Source organism: Stegodyphus dumicola, chromosome 8 (genome assembly GCF_044657685.1).
Source record: "Stegodyphus dumicola isolate Sdum_Otavi_A_Nest chromosome 8, ASM4465768v1".
Lineage (NCBI taxonomy): Eukaryota > Metazoa > Arthropoda > Arachnida > Araneae > Eresidae > Stegodyphus > Stegodyphus dumicola.
The window spans coordinates 59,034,105-59,054,265 of record NC_140775.1 but is presented as its reverse complement, the minus strand read 5'-3'; the positions used below and the strand labels follow the sequence as shown (position 1 = coordinate 59,054,265).

The window sequence follows — 20,161 nt, the reverse complement described above, 5'->3', positions numbered from 1 at the left end:
AGAAATAGACCAACCCAAATGGGTTTTGTTTCTTGCCTTGTCATATTACCGGCTGTCACCTTGCCCACATCCGGAGGAGTATGCAGCGCGTATAATTTTCAAGAAAAAGCTGGTGATAGCGACTCATTTTACAAATTAGAATTTTTAGATATTTTTATTTTTGAAACTGAGATTGATTTTTAAAAATTTAGCATGTTCATCAAGCATGATTAATGTTCTAAATAATTATAAAGCTGTTGCATGCTTTCAGGTCTGGATATATTTTTAGGTTTTCCTATGCTGTAAGGAAATTTGTATCTCCTTCTTTTAAAAAATAATAATTTAAATCTGAACTAATAGAAAAATTCAAACAAACAATTTTCTCTTACAATTTTTATGTTTTTTATTGGTATAAATAAGTAAAAAATACTAAAATCGAAAAAATGGATTTTTGAAAGTCTTTGCTTAAAATTCTTCTTTGTACTGCTCTTTTAAAATTATATCTGAATATTATAGCATAATATTCTACAAAGAAGTTTTATTTCAATAATATTTCCTAATACATCATAGTGATTAACACTTTTAACACTTAATAATTTTTATGCATTTATTCTAATGTTAAAATTTGTATTTAACTGTAATAATTAATTGTGCTAGTATTTTTAGTGATTATTTTTTTAAATTTATGTCTAGTTCTGCATAAGTTTTCTTATTTATTGTTAATTTATTTCATTAGCCCAAAGGGGCGGCAGTTCAGAAAAGCTATTTGTTTCGAAACGGCATTTTGCTTTGTTTCACTATAAATGTTCGTTTCACTTTGCAAATTGTTGCCACTAAATATTATCGCCGTGTATTATATTTAAAGAAATTAGATAATGAAGAATCTGCATGAATGCATGTATATTTCTCTTGCACTGTGAAAAAAGGCAACAGAATTTAGAACCATAAAATTCTAAATAACGTAATCCTTCACCCGAACATGGGCACCTGGACGGCCTAATTTCGAATTTGTTTTTATCCATTTCAAATTTTGTAACTTTAACGCAGTTTTGATTAACGAACTCAACGAGTTCAAAGCAAGCAATGGCAACCCTGTACAGAAAATAACATTTTTATCTCCAGCGCGGAAACTCTAAAGTTATGTCCTTTTCAAATGTTTTGTGATATTATTCTTGAATTGAATTTTATGTGGTATACTTGCGAAGAACATGATGTTTAATAAATAAAGGTAACACGCAAAACGTTACAAAAACGCTCCTTTGGGCGTAATATAAAATTATATTGCTGAGTGCTTCCAGAGTTTATCTTTGTTTTTTTCCTCATTACACTCAAAAAAGTTTATGCTCCGAATTTTATGAATTACTAAAATAAATAATCATCTTGTAATGTTAATAATTAATGATCATAAATGATCGTCTTGTTATGTTATAATAATTTTAAAAATTACTGCCTGAAAATGCTCATAAAATCAAAGAAAATTATCAGATCTTGTTTAATTTTACCTTATTTGCTTCAAAGCATCATATGCTATCAGCATTATAATTTTACGTTATTTGTTCACAAAGATAAGTTCATAAGTTTTGCGTTTAGAATTTAGAAATACGCAAAATGCAGTAAAAAGGACTTTTATGAGATATATTAAATCTTGTTTGCAAACACTGTGACTTAAACATAATCTCATCACTTATACAACGTATCACATTTAATAATTAAAAACAGTTATGTTATACAAACGCCATAGGTTTCCGTGTTAAAGTAAGCCAGATCATCCCTACTCTTTCTTGCGGACATGTGAGCGACGCACGCTCCGCCCACTGGGTTAGTCTATCTCTTATAAGATCTATGTATATATCGTACTGTTTGGTGTATATAGACGAAATTAATAAAGCGCTGAAATTTTTCGTCAGGGAATATGAATGAAATTTCGAAAGGAAAAAAGAATTTTTTTAGCTAAGTACGGCGGTCACTCAATTACATTTTAATGTGAGATCTTCAAAAATTATCCATAAAGCTTCTTCATTTAATCAACTGGGTTCTTTTGAACACTTTCACATCATTAATAATTTTTCTTGTTTACTTAATCTTTTCCAATCTCGCTCTTCCAAATGCTTTCAAATTTTTAATACCTTTACGTTTCATTACTATTTTACACATCACATCATGTTACATTGTTTCCTTTACGAAATCGTTTGGCTCCTCCCACTAATGAAATTTCCTTTCCCTGTCATAAAAAATCTGAATACTCTGAAAGAACTTTTCTAATTACATGCGGAATTCTGCAAGACAAATCTTCAATCAGCTATCCAATACTACTTATGCCCATTAACTATAATTGCTACATCATGAACTTTCTACTATCTTTTCGTTTTCCTCTTCATCACTGCTCTTTCTAGAGCACCTGTATGCTTCGCATCAAATATTGCCATGTTTATGCTATTGCAGAAAGAGATATGCTCACTCCTCACATGTTATACACAGGGTAAGGCCTAGGTACTTGCACTGCGACTGCGTCGCTTGATTAGAAAATCTGAATGACGCAATAAAAATTATTGTTATTCTTGAATTATACTTTTTATGGAAACATATAGTGGTGAGGGTTAGTTTAGCAAATATATTTTATTTTGTTATTAAAAAAATTAAAAGAAAGTGAATTTTTAAGACAAGCAAAGGTATAAATTATTTGTGACCTCTATAATTTGCAGTTCATGCCACCATTCTTGAGATAAAAATTCTGTAACATTTTATTGAGCACGCCTCTCGCTTAAAATACTTACTTAGGTTAATCTTTATAGCCCTAAACTAGTGCATAATGTTTAATTTAGAAGTAAAATATTCTTTAAGGTTTTGTTTTATTCATTTTCGAGAAATTTCAGCGCTTTTTCAGTTTGGCCAATGTACACCAAACAGCACGATACATATCAAACAATGTTAAATTAACACAATAATTAATAGCCATTATGAGATCTTTAAGAATCGAAGAGTGAATTTTACTGATAGGTGAAAAAATGACTTATGGAGTAGTCGAGAAATTTTGTAATTGATAGTTTAAATAATTTTTGGGTAAGTGTCAGTTAAACGTCATTGTCGGCTTAGTAACCTGTTGACTAAATGTCTTGACAGGTAGGTGTCCCGTAGCTCTAAATGTCCTGACGGCTAAGTTTCTGTGTCGGCCAAATGTCCTGTCGGCAACTGTCGTGTCGGCTAACTGTCCTGTCGGCTAAGTGTCCTTGTTGGCTAAATGTCCTGTCGGCTAACTGTCCGTGTCGGCTAAATGCCCTGTCGGCTAAGTGTCCTTGTCGGCTAAATGTCTTGTCGGCTAACTGTCCGTGTCGGCTAAGTGTCCGTGTCGGCTAAATGTCCTGTAGGCTAAGTGTCGGCTAAATGTCCTGTCCGCTAACTGGTGTCGGATAAGTGTCCCGTCGGCTAAGTGTCACGGACCCCTTACCAGAATTATAGGCAAAAACTCGTACGTAGTTGTTACCTTAAATTTGAAATATACGATCTTGATCTTGATTATTTTCTTTGGCAGACCACCACCAGCCTTTCTTCCAGCTGTACCTGTCATCTTCAAGCTCATGAAACAATACTTTTATCAGTTCCAAATTCTCGGGTGACAGACGTCAAGCTACGGCCCTAGTCATACTTCTACCACGTACCAAAAATGACTTATGGAGTAGTCGAGAAATTTTGTAATTGATAGTTTAAATAATTTTTGGGTAAGTGTCAGTTAAACGTCATTGTCGGCTTAGTAACCTGTTGACTAAATGTCTTGACAGGTAGGTGTCCCGTAGCTCTAAATGTCCTGACGGCTAAGACAACCTGTTGTTTTCTTGCAGCAATATTGTACATACAGTCTCACTTTCCCTTGCAGAAGAATGTCTGGAAATGCACCCACCCTTCTTCTTTTCAAGCTGCTTTGAATTGCTCGCGCTAAATCCTCGCATTTTGCATGCATTGACGTACCCTCTTACGTCCTGGTGCTCATATCTGCATATGCATTACCTTTCCACTGAGTTTGCTTTTAACTGTACTGATCACACGAAGCCTTTTTCTACAATTTCATGGTTGCATGTTGAAAAATGAAGTTTTGTCCTTTAGTGTACTTATGCATACTAGAAGTGATCAACGGCCACAGATATTGCATCGTGCAGCAGCTGATTATGTGACGTTCACTAGTGGCAGAAGGATCAACCGATTGCCTTATTGCCTCCAATCTGTCGGTAATGAATCAAGGTCTGATTATATCCTAGACTCACGGCCTAGGGCCTCAGATTTTAGGGTGCCCCTAATAAGGCCCCTAAATTCACCCACAAATATTTTTATCATTTGTGGACTTATGTCCTTTACAAATATTTTTTTATCATATGAAAGCGACATTAGGCATGTGGACGTTAAAGATTCTTAAAAGAACACTGGGCATAGGGTCCCAGACTTTTTTAATGTATCCTGACCATCACTGTCAAAACAGAAGGAGATAATCATTGAATACCGTATTGTATCTTTTATTAATTCAAGTAACTCTGGAGTGACACGATGGAAAGCGTTCACGACGTTAATTTGATATTAATGGCAGTTTTTGCAGAAAATTTTAACTGCAAATTCAGCCAGCCGAACATAAACTGGGTAAAAATCTGTTTACGTTTCTCGCAGAACGTTGTCGGGTCACATGACTTTCGATGCATCAACGTTTGTGAGGTTCGCCTCAGTGCTTCAGTTTCAATCCCACAAGCAACCCAATGTTCTACCACCTGTTTTCACCGAAGTCGATCCGAGCTCGCATATTATTTTGAGTTTTTGCTGCATAATTGCACTACTTATATATTTATGATGAAACTTTTAGTAAACTCATAATTTCGACGCAAAGTTATTATTAGCGTCTGAAATCCATCTTCATCATTTAATCTTTATTGTGACATAGGAAGCAGCATTAAAAGCCGATTTCTGATTTCTGATTTCGATTAAGGATTTCTTAACTATCTTCTTCATTTAATCAAACTTCCAAACTATGCCAATTAGCTGGGAATAGCAAAAATTTGCATTTTGTTTTTCTCTGTATATATTCTGGAATTTGCATAATTCTGTGATAAAGCTTTCGTTTTTTTGTATCTTGTCTTTAGAACAATGTATTTTCATTCCATGAAGAATGAAAAAATAACACTTCCTATTGTTAATCATGGGCAACATAGACAACACAGAATCTGTCAATAAATTACAAATGAAATTGCTGTTCCTTTACTTTACAATTCTTATTTATTCTTTCATAGATGACAGTAAAAATGATCGAATAGAATTCAGATGTGGCAAAATCTTGCTTTTCTAAAAAAGTATGACATTGAAAATTTTTAGGTTATTTTTATAAAACAAAAGAGATTAAAATATCAAAATACTGTTTGCAGGCAGGTTACGTTGTTCGGACACGTAAAATTTTAAATTGTACATTGTACTTTAATTTGCTCTGGGACACTTTACTACATTGGTATACTTCTAATATGAACCCGTATGGAGACCACTAGTCTAATGTAGGAAACTGGATACACCTTCTGTCCTTGTTGAAATTACCTTTTTCTTTGCAATAAAATCATGTTATTTGAATATATATTTTTATGGAAAGCGAGAAAAAAAACTAAAATGAGCAATCAGTCATTTAAAGAAAATAATTTTAATCTTTTAGCTTAGCTAAAGAATTTTCGTTTCCGTTTATTTCTTATTTCACTTTTCCCTGTCTGCAATATATATAAATTTTGTATGTAAGATGTAACGAGTTTAGAAGAATGAGACTTAGAGTTAAACTGACACTGAATACTGCTTTCTTTTTGAGGTTTCTGGCAACACATCCGTATCCCTTTTGTTGAATATACGTAAAATGAAATAGACGATTAGAGTTAAGAATCTGGGTAAGTCCATTTGATTCTTAACAATCCAAGATCCTGAGTTGTTGGCAATATCGACTGAAATACCTATTACCTTTGCTTTTTGCTTTTAAGTGTTAAGCCATTTGAGCTAAATTTTGAGTTCGGTTCATCGACTTAGAGTGAAGCTTGCAGCAAGTTTTATTTTCCCTAACTCTGCTTGCAAGGAAGGTCAATAAACAATTTTAAGTTTGAATATTTTATTCTATTTAGAGAAAAGTGGGGTGTAATGATGTCTCACCAGTTACCAAGAAATAGTCTATTCTGTTCATAACTTGAAAGTTAAACTATGATTTTAAGAAAGAATCAAAACTTTACAGTTTTAGCTAATACAAATTGCAAAACATTTTTAGAAATTAGACCAATCAGTATTCAACAATGTATTACGTAATTATTAAATATATTAGATCTTCTCTGCAAAACCAATGCTTTTACTCATGTTTGATCAGAAATTAGCAAATCAATAAAACAACGTCTTCCCCCTTCCTTTTATGGTTTCTAAGATAGATGCAATTTACCTGTATAAAAAGAACCAAAACAATTTGGTATTTGAGTAAAAATATTGTCTGTTCAGAAGTGATTTCATTTCCTGAAAAGTCTTCTTTCGGGGGAAGTAGATACTCTCTTAGCAAAGCAGCCGTGTCTTCCAAGTGGGTGATGAGATCGGAAAGAGCTGCTTGCTTTTCATCATCCTCTTCCATCGTAGTGCAGGTAATTAGAGACGGACTTCGAGAACTGCGTGAAGCCAAGGAACTACAAATGATAATAAAAACGACGTCTTAAATTTCTTTAACTGAAACTGGGCTATTTTTTTAATGAATCATGGTATAATCTAATATATGGAAAATAAATTTGATTGCGTGCTTGTAGCCGCGAGTAATACATTCCATGAAATAGTGCAGTTAAACGAAATTGCTTGTAATATACCAATAGTTGCATATAACGTGGTATTTATGTAATCTCCATAAATAAAATTTAATTGATAAACATTTTTAAGTAGGTCTTCAACAACATTAAACAGATTAATAAAGAAAGGTACAATAATTCTTTTAATAATGTACTGTCTCTGTTTCGTGAAAGCATATTTTTTATATACTATGTTGTTCCATGCAGTTTCAAGAAAGATGGAGGAATAAAACCGTACTTATCGTCCAAACATTGCACAAAAAATAAAAGTAGACACATTTGGGCTCACAATTGCTCATTAATTCAGAATCGTGAATGTACATTTGTGTTTGTGGTCAGGATTGCCTTGGAGAAACAAGATTAGACTATTTGGGACTGCTGTATTTCATTGTGCTACGGTCCTCCTCAAGTGATGCCTGTTTCAAGCCATATAAAACACATAGTTCTTTAATTTGCAATTTTTTTTTCAGATACAGTAAACTGCAGGTAACTGAAACCAAAACTGCAGTAGAAGCAAGAATGGGAGTACGATTGTATTTTAATGCGCAATTTAAAAATTATTCACTTAGACTGATGTTGGTTTTACTGAAAAATTCGACGTATCTGATAGACATCAACTTCTGATTTTGAACTTAAACATCGTTAGTAGCAAATAAGTGGAATTATAACTGGATTGAAAAAACACACGAAGGCTATTTGTCTTACAGCTAATAAGGAAACATCGCATACAACTGCAATAAAAGATATAACATAGGTACAAAATATATTTCTCCATTTAAAAGGTTATATTTAAGTATCAATTTAGCAGTTCTGAAATTCCTTTACCCTTCTTTAAAAAGAAACTGGAATGAATCCCTTTTTTAGAAAGAACTAAAATATTCTGATATTTCACGAAATATTCTCTGATGTTGCGCGAAATATCTTATTTTAAATTTCCTTGAAAGGCGTAAAGTTTTTCTATAAAGTTAGTGTGAATCTACGATTGAAATTTGCTCATATTAAAGTACTAATGTAAATTTAACATAATTAAAAGGTTAAATTATATATGCAAATATGAAAGTTCGGTTAAGTAGTATAATACTATGTTACACCAGTGTAATAGACAGCGGCTCACATTTATTTCGGACATTGCTGTTTTTCTGTTTTATTTACAAATATCTACTAAAAATATTAGCAAAATGACTTGATTTTTTTCGCATACGTTATTGATCCTCTAGTTTAAAACGTGCTGATTTTTATAGAACTTTTGAAGTAAAATGTAAAAAAAATAATTTATTCAAAAATTTCCGAAAAAGAATTCACATAAGTATTCGGACACTTTAAACAGACAGTTAATTTCTAATAAACACATAAAAACAACGGCATGCAATATTTCGTTGAGTATTCTTTAGCTAAAATGATACTTTTCATGCGTTTTGGCAAGGATTAAACAAATGTTTTCTCATAAAAATGTTGAATTTCTACATACAAATTCCTTTTAGTAAAACTTTCGAAGAAATATCAGGTTTTTATTTCTTTTCTTCAGTTCATTCCTTTTCGATAGGATTTAAATTCGGAGAATATTCAGGAGTTTTGTTAATTTTAAGATATTTGTATAACAACCACAAGAGAATATTTGTGGCCTCATCTTTAGGATCATTATCCTGATAGAACTTGAATGTATTTTGCATTTTAAGTTTTCTTGAAAGTGCTTTTAGTTTTTCATTAAGAATATTTATATATTTATATTAATCCTCATTATTTTTCATAAACATTAACTTTCTTATTTCCAAAGCAATAAACCATCCCCAAAGTATTATGCTTCTATTCCCATGCATAACCATAGGCAATGGATTTCTCGAATACAATTCTAAATTCGGCTTTTGCCATATATTAATTCGTTTACCTGACAAGAAAAGATTAAATTTTGACTTTCAACGTTTCGTCATATTGAAACAATCTTAATATGAGGTTTATTAATTATTTTTTCAATATGACGAAACGTTGCTTATTATAGATTTTGCGAATGCCAAGAGTATTTTTGTTGTTTTCTTGTTGACAAAGAACTTCTTCTTACTGATCGCGTAATACAGCGGTTCTCAACCTTTTAATTAACGCGTACCATTTAAACAAAAATTAAAAACCTTTAGTACCACCACTACATTTTACAATGACTATTGTTCAATTTCTGATTATAAATAGTAAAAACAAAATTCTGAAAGCTTTTAGATTTTATATTTCGCACAAAAGGGCGTTTTAATAACGTTCTGCGTGTCACTTTTATTTATTAAATATCATGTTCTTCGCACTTAAATCATAAAATTCTATTCAGCAGCAATATCACAAACTATTTAAAAGAGCATATCTTTAGGATTTCCGATACATAGTCTTGCGCGCTGGAGTTAAAAATGTGGTTTTTTTTTAGTCCAAAGGGATTTGAATCCCGAAGGACTATTAGTTTCGTTTTGGCATTTTGCGTCGGACTCATAAATGTCGGTTCACTTTTCAAACTGTTGCCACAAAATGTTAGAGTCCTGCATTATATTTGAAGAAATTAAATAATGAAAAATCTGCATAAATGTATGTATATTTCTCGTATTGTGATAAAACAACGATACATAGAGTCATCGAATTTTGAATAACGTAATCCTCCAACGAATATGAGCATGTGGAAGACCAAATTTGAAATTTGAAATTTGTTTTATGATCGATTTCCTATTTTTTAAAACTTTGACGAATTTTTGATTAACAAACTCAAGGATTTCAAAGCGAGCAATGGCAACGTTGTGCAGAAAAAACATTTTTATCTCCAGCGCGTGAGTCTCTGTATCGGAAATTCTAAAGATATGCTCGTTTTAAAACTATTTTGCGATATTGCTGTTGCACTGGATCTTATGGTTTAAGTGCGAGGAACATGATATTTAATAAAAAAAGGTAACACACAAAATGTTAAAAAACGCCCCTTTGGACGTAATTTAAAATCTGAAACATTTCAGATTTTTTTTTTTTTTTTTTTTTTTTTTTTTTCGTACAGTGTTATCAGTGCTCGCTTTGAAATCGTTGAGTTTGTTAAACAAAAATTCGTTAAAGTGTTACAAATTATGAAATGTTGGGTTGTTGGGGTATTTAATGAACGATATTAGGGTATTGAATGCAGGATATTAGGGTATTGAATTTTTGAATTTAATAGTTAAAAATCCTTTGGTTTTTTGCGCATTTTTCTCTTGCGTACCACCGGTTGAGAACCCCTGGCCTAATGTATCCATATGCCCTGAATAACTCTTCTAAAAACTTCATAGTTAACTTTTATTGCAAACCATTCTTATAAATATGCTGAATATTTTACAGTACTATTTTTTGGCTCTTTTTTGATTTTCCATAGGATAAATATGCAGTTCTAGGTGTCAGCTTGGAATGTGGCCCGAAATTCAGGTCATTTTTCAACGGTTCCACGCAATTTGCATCATTTTATTGCATCACAGATAGTCGAATGCTTTATATCAAGGAGGTTTTACATATTTCAAGTACTTTTACCATCTTTAAAAAGACGTTTTAATCAATTTCTAACAGAAGTTTTCATTGATTTTTAGCTTCTTGACATATTCACAAAACAAAAAATTACAACAAGAAGCATTGCCTATCCAATCACTTCAACAAAACTTTTGACGATCTGAAGTATTATGTGAATTACTATTTAATGCTTTTTGCCGCCCAGAAGGTATGGTGGTTAAGGGAGCCTGACCGCGATACCGAAAGGCCCGGGTTCGAATTCCGGAAAAGCCATAGATGTAAAACTGTCTGTCCCTTCGTAGGAGGTAACGGTGACCGGCTTAGGTGCCTCCACAATAAAATGGCCGCCACTTTTGATCTTAGAAGTGGCCAATGCCTTTACAGGCAAGTGCCTGCAATTGGAAAAAATTAACACTTTTTGAACAAACTGTTTTATTGCAAGGAATATTTCAAGAATGTTTAATTTACAACAAGCAAGGCTTAGCATAGAGAAAAAACAATAAACGAGAAAAACTTGTAGAATATTTACATAAACTTTACATTCCGTTGTGTTTAACGTTTCCTTAGAAATACGCTCTTAGAATAGAGAAAAAATAATTTATTAGGAAAAATTACACTATTTTTACATGCTCTTTGCATTGCATTGCGTTTAACGTTTTTACTAGCTTTACTAATGATTGTATTCTGTGATAGTGGGAAGAGCTATAAGACTATTTTTGTGGAAAGTTCCAGAACTCTTTGTCTCTTTCGATGAAATAAATTTTATGAACCTATTATAGGAGCTGTGCGTATTCAATCTATTACGAACCTGTACGCATTCAACAATATTTATTTCACAACAAGCAAGTTTTAAAATAAATACAACTTAATATATCAGAAAACAAATTGAAGTCTGTGTTGCAATATTTAGGGCGAGATCTATGCAAATTAATTAAAAAAAAATAAACAGTGTTCGTAAATAAATGTGATCCACTGTAAGTATTCTAAGGTCCCTGATTAAAGCTCTGATGATTTAGTTTTTAGTTTTGTTATCCGGCAACAACAAGAAAACTATGATTATAATAGTAGAAGGAAAATGTAAGGATAAACTTCAAATGTTATAAGGAAAATTTGAAGATATAATTTTTTTTAACCTTTATAATTTTGTTTGTTATCTGTGCAGCATATGTCAACAAAATGAATTATTTGTCTTAAAATTTAAATAAACGTTTATTTGGCAGTATGCCCAGTTTGCGACACTTGTAAAAAAGTATGTAAATTAATTATTTTTCAGAATTTATATAATAACTTATTTATTACGTTAAATGGAAATTAAAATAACTTTTTTAGCCAAAAGATTATTTTTATATATCGTAAATAAGTATTTTCACACATTCCTAAGTTCTATTTTTTTTTTTTTTTTACTTGACTATAACAGAAATTCGACATAATTGCATCAAACATAATAATTATTTAGTTACACACTAGAGAATAGATTTATGAATATCTCAACAATTATTTAATGAATGCTACTTAGAATGTTTCTTAAGTTCAACACACACATGAATTACAACTCAAAATTGCACTCTTGGCAGAGAAATTCAGCCTTGGAGAAATAGTATATCACAGTTCTTTTGAGGAAACATGGTGAGGTAACATTACAAAAATGGGTTTTAATAAGGGATGTGTCCACCCCTAACTATAATACATTGGCAATAGTGGCGTTCCATGCTGTCAATTAAGTTGTCCGTTAGAGAAATGCGAAGCATCGACCAAACACGGACTAATTCTTGTTCAAGCTCATCTAATGACCTTGGAGGAGGACTTAAAGCAGCACATGTCTCCTATAGTCCCAAAGACGCTCTAACGGATTAAGCTGTGTGGCTTGAGCTGCCCATTCCATTTGCTATAGCAGCTGCATGTGGGCAAACATATTGATCAAGGATATCGCCTTGATATCTCACACCGGTCAAAGTTCCTCCATGGAACACATACAGGTCAGTGTGACCGCAGAGAGAGATCCCAACCCAAACCGTTATTCCACCACCTCTATAACTGTGCCTTTCACAATGTGGGATTGGTTGTATCTGGTACGTTGTTCTCTCCAGATCAGCTGACGACCTGAATCACTCTCCAATGTGAACCTGGACTCGTCTATAAGAAAACAGACGCGCATTATTAACTGGTTTAGGAGACGTGTTCTCTTGCCCAACATAAACCGGCACTTCTGTGTCCCCAGGTGTAGGGGACACAAACAACTGGGCGTCTTGCATACAGACCTGTATTGTGCAGGCGTCTGCGCACTGTAGGAGCTGAGATTCTTGTTTCTGTTGCCACTAAATGATGTGCCATGAGCTGAGGCACAGTAATGTTACTCCTGCTTTGGGCCGAAAGAGCTGAATAACGATCTCCCGCACGTGTTGTAACTCTATATCTGCCTTGAACATGTCTTCTAGAACAGAATTCTCGGATTCAAACTAATTTTATAGTCGGTGGACCACACTGCGAGACATTGAGACGTCTAGCAGCATCAGGTTCTGACATTCCCATTTCCATCCATCCTATCGCCCCATCCTCTTGGAACGAATCTGGCAAACGACTCCTTCTGGACATTGATAAAGTCTTCTGGATATTGTCAACGAAATTGCTAATAATAATTGAAGATTAATACGCGTGAACAAAACTTACAATTTTTGCCTTTTATCTACAACTCCTATATGTGTTCCTTTATATAAAATAAAAGTGTTAGCTATTGTTTTTGAATATATTTTATTAAACTTCGTTACAATCATGCATATCAACTGTGAATTTAAATGTTACTGACATTTTTATAATGGTGACCCTTCAAAAACATGCTGTTCCTAAGCTTTTGGAGGGCGATGTATAAATGAATTCATTAGTGAAACAGTGTGTTATGATGTTAGTTAATATATGAATATCCCTAAATCGCACATGTCGAAATATTTATGCAAATCTTTTCTAAATTATTTTCATATCCAAGTTATCGTGAAGTAGGCAAAATAGGAAATGCAGGAAGAATTAATAAGAATCTGACTGCAAATCATTCGGCTTCAAGAGAGGTAAGTTGATTTTCAGATCTAAGGCATCCGAGAATGTTATAAGGCAAAATTATGTAAGCCATAATAATAAGGAATTTGCGCTAACACCAACATTGCAAAAAGCATTGGTTGGTAAGTGGTTTGATAGAGTATAATAAAGTACCTGTTTTATGCGGAATTTCACAAGTTATACTGAATTCAAAGAATATATTTAAAGTATCTGTGTGTACGACAACAACAAATTATCAGAAAACATAAAATTTTCAGTTCCTTGGTATAAAATATTTCGTGGGCGGAAATACTTATGTAGTTTTATTGCAAATCTGAGTAAATGAATGACAGAATTAATTAGTTTTTGTATCTTAATACTTTACTTTATTACGTTTTTGTACGAAAGAGCTAAGCTGAATTTCGGTATTCTAGGGTACTACAACGTAATAGCAAGGGTGTAAAGTAATGTAGCTAAGATTGGTAGTAAATGAAAAATCCAATGTTTCAGAGACGTTGCAAATTCTCAATGCGTCGCCTTTTCAATGGTATTGGAAAAATTCTAACCTGTCATCTAATTCGATACAAATTCGTCCATCTTTTTCTTTGTCTAAATTGGGAATGTGTGATCCGTAGTGACAGTTGCAACAGTTAGTTATTTTAATTCCCTTAAATCTCGGGGAAATTTCTAAATGCTAATCTGTGCCTACATCAGGCATAAATTACCCCAGAAATTTGTTAGCCATGCACTAACGCCGATGACTTTCTAAATCCTACCTGTCGTCTCGATGACTGGTCATCGTAAATGTGACTTCATCTGAGCTAGAAAAGAAAATGCTTTTGACATTTCTAATGCAATAAATAATATGTGATAGACCACAACAGAAAGACGACGAAACGACTTCGAAAGCGCAATGAAGTTATAGAATTACACTTGATTTATTGAAACTACTTAAGTTCCATAACCCTAACAGACTTGAAGAGAATTATTTATATGCCTGCGAGCAACGACAAAGTCTTAAAAAGATTAAAGTAACTTTTTCATTTAAATAGAAGTAGGAAAATGAGAGTACGCTCTTGTGCTACAATAGCTACAGCTTGTAGTGATGTAAATAAATAGAACGGTCAAATTTAAATTGAATTTTGAGCAGTAGTTAAAGACTAAATTAAATATTACACTGGAAACTGGCTCAATAACTCTATCGGCGCCCCAGAATTAAAGTGTCAGAATCAGTGTGAGACCTCAATGCCGAACAATTAGAACTGTTGGAACTGGTAGGAATTAACCACGTAGCGCGCACGGGATGCCAGAAATACTATCTCAAAACAAAAATTCAGCTTAAATACTGACAACCATTTGCATACTAGTGTTACGGAATTTGCATACGGAAAGGAGAAGTTATAGTGAAGCCTGAAATCACAATTACTGGTTAATTAATATAAGATGTCGTACAAATTGTTGAGCAACGCTGTAGAACATTCCATATATAATAGTTAACGAGACTATGACAGTTGGGAGGCCCAACTAGTATTCTTATGAATAATACCGATAGTAGTATCAGAAGTTCAAATGCCAGCTGTTGATAGAAAGTTGTTTTTCAGTATCAGCTGTTGATAGAATACATATATCCCATTAAAGGAACTCTGCAATTATGCCTTAAATTTTTATATGCTTTCGAGCAGCATTTAAAAACTAACTGCTCTTATAAAACTTACAACTACTGACAGGACAACGTTTCACGTTTTATAAAATTATTGGCCTAAGCAAGTGAAAATTTATGCGTGCCGGCAGTGAAAATTTATGCTACTAGAGTGAAACCACCTTATGTCATCACAGGCCTAGGCAGTGAAAATTTATGCCACTACAGGGATAGTGGTTAGTAACGCTGACTACCGTACCGGAAGGGTCGGATTCGAATCCAGGAGAAGCATGGATGTCTGTAAATGTATAGCGTTTGTGCCTCATGGGGGCACTCTGAATATGCGACGAGCCGTATGCCCTCTTGTGAGGTTGCTAGTAGGGGAAGAGGGTTGGAAGACCCTCGGACTCGACCATCCTCGGAGTTTTCTCCATCAAAATTGGGGACGGAAATGAGCAAAGTCGTATTGTCACCTGTACGGTGCTCAAGTCTCTTGCCAATGACAAGCGCAATCTTACACTCCTTGACACGATGAATTTCGTGGGCTTGTTCTGATGTTATTGTCAGAAAAGAGAGATAAATCACAACAACAAATTTATGCGGCATTTAATTTTTTTTAAATTCAAAAATGACATATTTTAGTCGTACCTGATTTCCATGGATGTTTCAATTAGATTGTCTATTAAAGGCATCGCTCCATCTTTCACGTAGGGCTAAAAATATTAAAATAAAAGCTTTCAGTTTCTTTTTTCATACTTTTAACTCTTCATCAATGTGAAAAAAAAATAGTAGTTAAAGGCAATTTAATGTTTTATTTAGCACATCGTACTATTCCAAGCGAAGGCATCTCTCCTGATAGGCAAATTAGCCTTAATGTACTTTGTCATAACTAAATAAATAAACCAAAACATGATATATTGTTGAATAGTTTAAGTATTCATTGAAATAAATACTTCCAGCTATAGGTTTTACCAAAAGTAAGTTTATAATAATATAATATGTAATTTTTCTGTAATTTAATTTTACATTAAAATACGTAATCATGGTTACTTTTGACATATCAAACTTAAAATATCAGTATATGTGTGAGCTTATCGTATAAGAAGCCATTCTTTTTTCCTTTTTAAAAGCTTTAAAATAGGTTCAAACCTTACATGCGAGGTTATATTTTATTACGTCATCTTTAATACGATATTAGCATGTGCTAACTGCAATGAGTTCGCTCATTTTAAATATTTATCGCAATATTCTGATACAAGTTTTTATTATTTTCATTTATCTTATGCGTAATTAGAACTTTTATGATCATGATGATAAAGATTTGCATTTTAGTCATCAGTTATAATGTCCCATCCATATCATTTCAACATGATCGGAAAGAAATTAAGACATTGAATTTAAGGAAATGAATAGCTTATTCTTAATAATTAACTTTTTTAAATAATTTTTTTTAAATTTTGGCTTGCGTACATTGCATTATTTTGCTTTATTTACAGAGCATTCTACATATAGAGTATTCGAAAAAAAAGAAATAGTTATGGACTTTATTTTTTGGCAATGAATTTTTTAATCCACTACTCCCCACAATAATTTTAAGCTCATTAATACAAATTCTGTTAAAAACGCAAACGTTCTAATAATAATTTTTTATGTCATCAAAATTTTCGTTGCAAATATGTCATGTTATAAAATATGAAGTGTTTTAACTTTATACTTGTAATAGTTTTAAAACACTAATTGCTCAAATTTTTTATGACAATGGAATTTGAGTTTTTCTCCCCTCATTATTTATTTACCTTTAAAAATGGCATAAATTTCTATTTACAAAACTCCATACTGCAGAATTTGATGAATACTATGTGTGGGTCAGCTCTGTAAGAATAATACATAACTTTTTGAATATTTTCAAAGCGTAAAAATTCCAGCTACTGAACAAATTAGAATTAAAAACACAGAGTGTCATGCCTTTCTATAAAAAATTGTCGGAGTAGGAATTAATTTAGCGATTTAGATCATTCTTCCACGTACATGACTGATGTAATACTAGATTTCTGAAAGCAAATTTAAGGACTAATTGCAACATAAAAGCTGTCCGTATAGTGTATTTTTTTCTTTTGAAGTACGAGCAAAAATTAAATTAAGCTATCATGGGGTTAATACTATAAGAATAAGATTTTCGTTTTGAATAAAACAACATTCGTCTTAATCATTTGGCAATGTTTATATGCATTTTATTTCTTCGAATTTTGCATTCAAAGCTGTAAAATGTTTTTAATTAAATAATACATATTATTTTACTAGTTGGAATCTTTTCTGTGTGAAAAATACATTTATTTTTTTATTTCCAATGGCTAGGCATTCTTATTTATTCCAATGGCTAGGCATAAATTCTTATAAACATAAATTACAAAAAACAGAAATTACAAAAAGACCGAAGTCATTGCCTAAAGAGCGTTGCTGCCTCCCCAATATCTGGACTTTTCTGTAAGAGCACGAAAAGCTCCACATCGGAGCAGGTGGTCGCTGTCCATTTCTTCTCCAGAATCACAAACTAGCTAAATAGAATCGCTTGAAATGCCTATGTGATGCAGGTGAACGACAAATCAATCATGTCCTGTAGACAGACGGAAAGCCGTAACTGCATTGTGTCTTGGATTATCGGGAATAAGAGAAGGACTTAATATTCTTCAACCTTTTAAGGCTGTAGAGTCTGAAGATCTCGTGAGATATTAGATGTAAATAATTTATTTAAAAAATAGTTTAATCCTTTAATAAGAAATGGCTGCATTAGGATGTTATAGTAAGTGGCACCTCATTTGGAAATTCCTTGTTCATTGCCCCAAAAGCCACAATGGCCAGACATCCACGAGAGAATGATTTTTTTTTCCGCTTTAAAGTGAAAGTTTTCAGGAATTCTTGACATTGCAAAATATCAGATGTTATTGGGTATTCAACAGAGCTAATTGATTGAATGGCTGTGTGAGAAAAGCGCGGAAACAATATAAAAATTTATATTAATTTTTATAGAAGCCACTTGTTCGGGGCGATATTGGCATTGTTTTATTATTGTAAGAAAAAATAAGAAATTATTTTAACTAATAAAAATATGAAAAATATATTAATAAATATTTAAAAAATACATTAAAAATATTTAAGCAAATATTTTTCGTACAATAATACAATTTTTATTGTAAAAAAAATATGATTTAAAGTGCACATTTAAGATTAATAATACTAATTATTAAAACTTAAATAGATCTTTACGAATATTTTGTGCATTTGTGTCACATTTACTTCAGGTACTGAAATCTATACTTATCTCAATCGCAGCATTCTTTAAATATGAAATATTATTTTGGGAATATTAGAACAAAGGTATTTATGTACGATGATCTTGGATTCACTTTTAATCATAATGTTAACAAGAACCGTAAAAATTAATCCCTACTAGAGAGAACGGAAAAAATACATATCCAGAATGAAATAGAAATGCTTAGAAAAAATATCATTCTCACTTCTGTTTCGGTCTGACAGGCGTCATCAACAAGTTTCTCTGCATGTCCTTCGGCACAGAATTCCATGACATCTTGTAGTTCCCAATCAGCCCACTGAACTGATTTGTTACGAGTGTGCCGCGTACTCTCTGTTGGACTGCTCGCTATCTGAAATTAAAAACATTTCATTATAAATTTGATTCATTAAGAAAGGTTTATTCCAGAACTTTTGTATACTCTTATATAAGAAAATAAGCGCAGTTAAACTCAGACATAATGAACTTCAAGGGACCGGAAGTTTGGTTCGCTATTACTGGTGGTTTGCTATATCCGATTCGATAAGAAAAATTAATTTGCTTAGAAAAACGTAAAAAAAAAAATGAATGAAGAATCACCAAAAAATAAAACTAAATAACATTGTCTAGAATAAAAATCTAATTAAAATAAATCTAATTAAAAATCATATTAACACTTAATTACAATTAATTTCCATTTTTACTTCAGGTTAATGATTTCGTATTATAAATTCTTTAGCATAAATATTATAATTCTAATTCTTCTCTATAATTGACCATTTATTATTATTATTTCCATAAAAACACTAAGTATCAATAACAAAAATATTAGCGAATTTTGTATGAAAGAGACATACTGGAATATTCAAATAATTATCATTCTAGCGCATCGCACAAAGCAGAATCAGTAACGCCATCTGCACAGTGTATAAATATGAAACTGCACCAATTTCTCATTTGGAATTTGCATTTGAATGTTGGTTGTTTTTTAAAAGTCGTGTTACGCCTTGGGTAAGAAAGAGAAACTCCTTGCAGTACATTTCGAAATTCGGCCATGGCATGATCGTAGCCTGTCAGAACTACGATTATTCGTTCCATGACTTGTTGCTCGTGTTGGTTGGAATCTCATGACTGAATGATAAATATGGAGTCAGTGGGTTTAAGAGGGCCATACTGAACGCCGCTCAGGATAGCAAGGCACTAAGGCTCGAGAGGACAGAAATTGTTATCCTCTCGGCCTTGCGGCATCGTACAGCTACGTCATTAACGCTGAAACAGGAACTTGGCTCGTGTGCAGGACAAATATCTGTACGCAGTGATGACGCCGCAGCATCACGGACTGTCAGCATGACAATCATTTTTGTGGTTTCCTCTTGAAGCTTCAGTAGAAATAGGCACGCTTAAAGTGGCATGACGAACGACGACACTGGATACAGAAGTGTCACTGCATCGTTCTTTTCAGATGAATCTCGGTTCTGAGTACAATATCATGATGAACGTATCCATGTGGCAGGGCATCAAGGAGAATTAACCTTGTCAGCTTGCATTCGTCATCGTCATACGCGCCTAGCACTTGGCGTTTTGATGTGGGGTGTCACTGAGTACACACACCCCATTCACCTCTTACTACAGTCGGCAATTTGGACAGCCGCCGTTGCATTTCTGATGTATTAAGGCTCATCTGTGTCCTGTCTTCGAGATTAGCTTGGCGCTATCTTTCAACAAGATAATACACGACCGCATGTTGCCCGTCCTATCCTGACCTTACTCGATACAGAGAGTGTTCGACTGTTGCCCTGGCCAGCATTTTGTCCAGATCTCTCAGCTGAGAATATGTGGTCAAGGGTTGCCGAGAGACTGGCAAGCCACTACTCACCAAACGCTAAGATTGGTGAACTCTGGTTTAAGGTAGAAGCCGCATGG

At 33.1% G+C, this 20,161-nt stretch overlaps 1 protein-coding gene across 3 annotated transcripts in view; it reads right to left on the bottom strand.

Moving 5' to 3' along the window:
* The window catches only part of LOC118204601 (uncharacterized), a 53,762-nt gene that overhangs the window by 14,151 nt on the left and 19,450 nt on the right, over positions 1-20,161 (bottom strand). For 2 of the 3 annotated variants that reach the window (XM_035376910.2, XM_035376916.2), the window contains exons 2-4: positions 18,465-18,611; positions 15,598-15,662; positions 6,407-6,641 (exon numbers count right to left, since the gene is read on the bottom strand). In XM_035376910.2, the coding sequence (XP_035232801.1) occupies positions 6,407-6,641; positions 15,598-15,662; positions 18,465-18,611 (447 nt within the window). The remainder of the gene's footprint in view (positions 1-6,406; positions 6,642-15,597; positions 15,663-18,464; positions 18,612-20,161) is intronic. The other variant, XM_085821892.1, reaches the window with a different exon arrangement.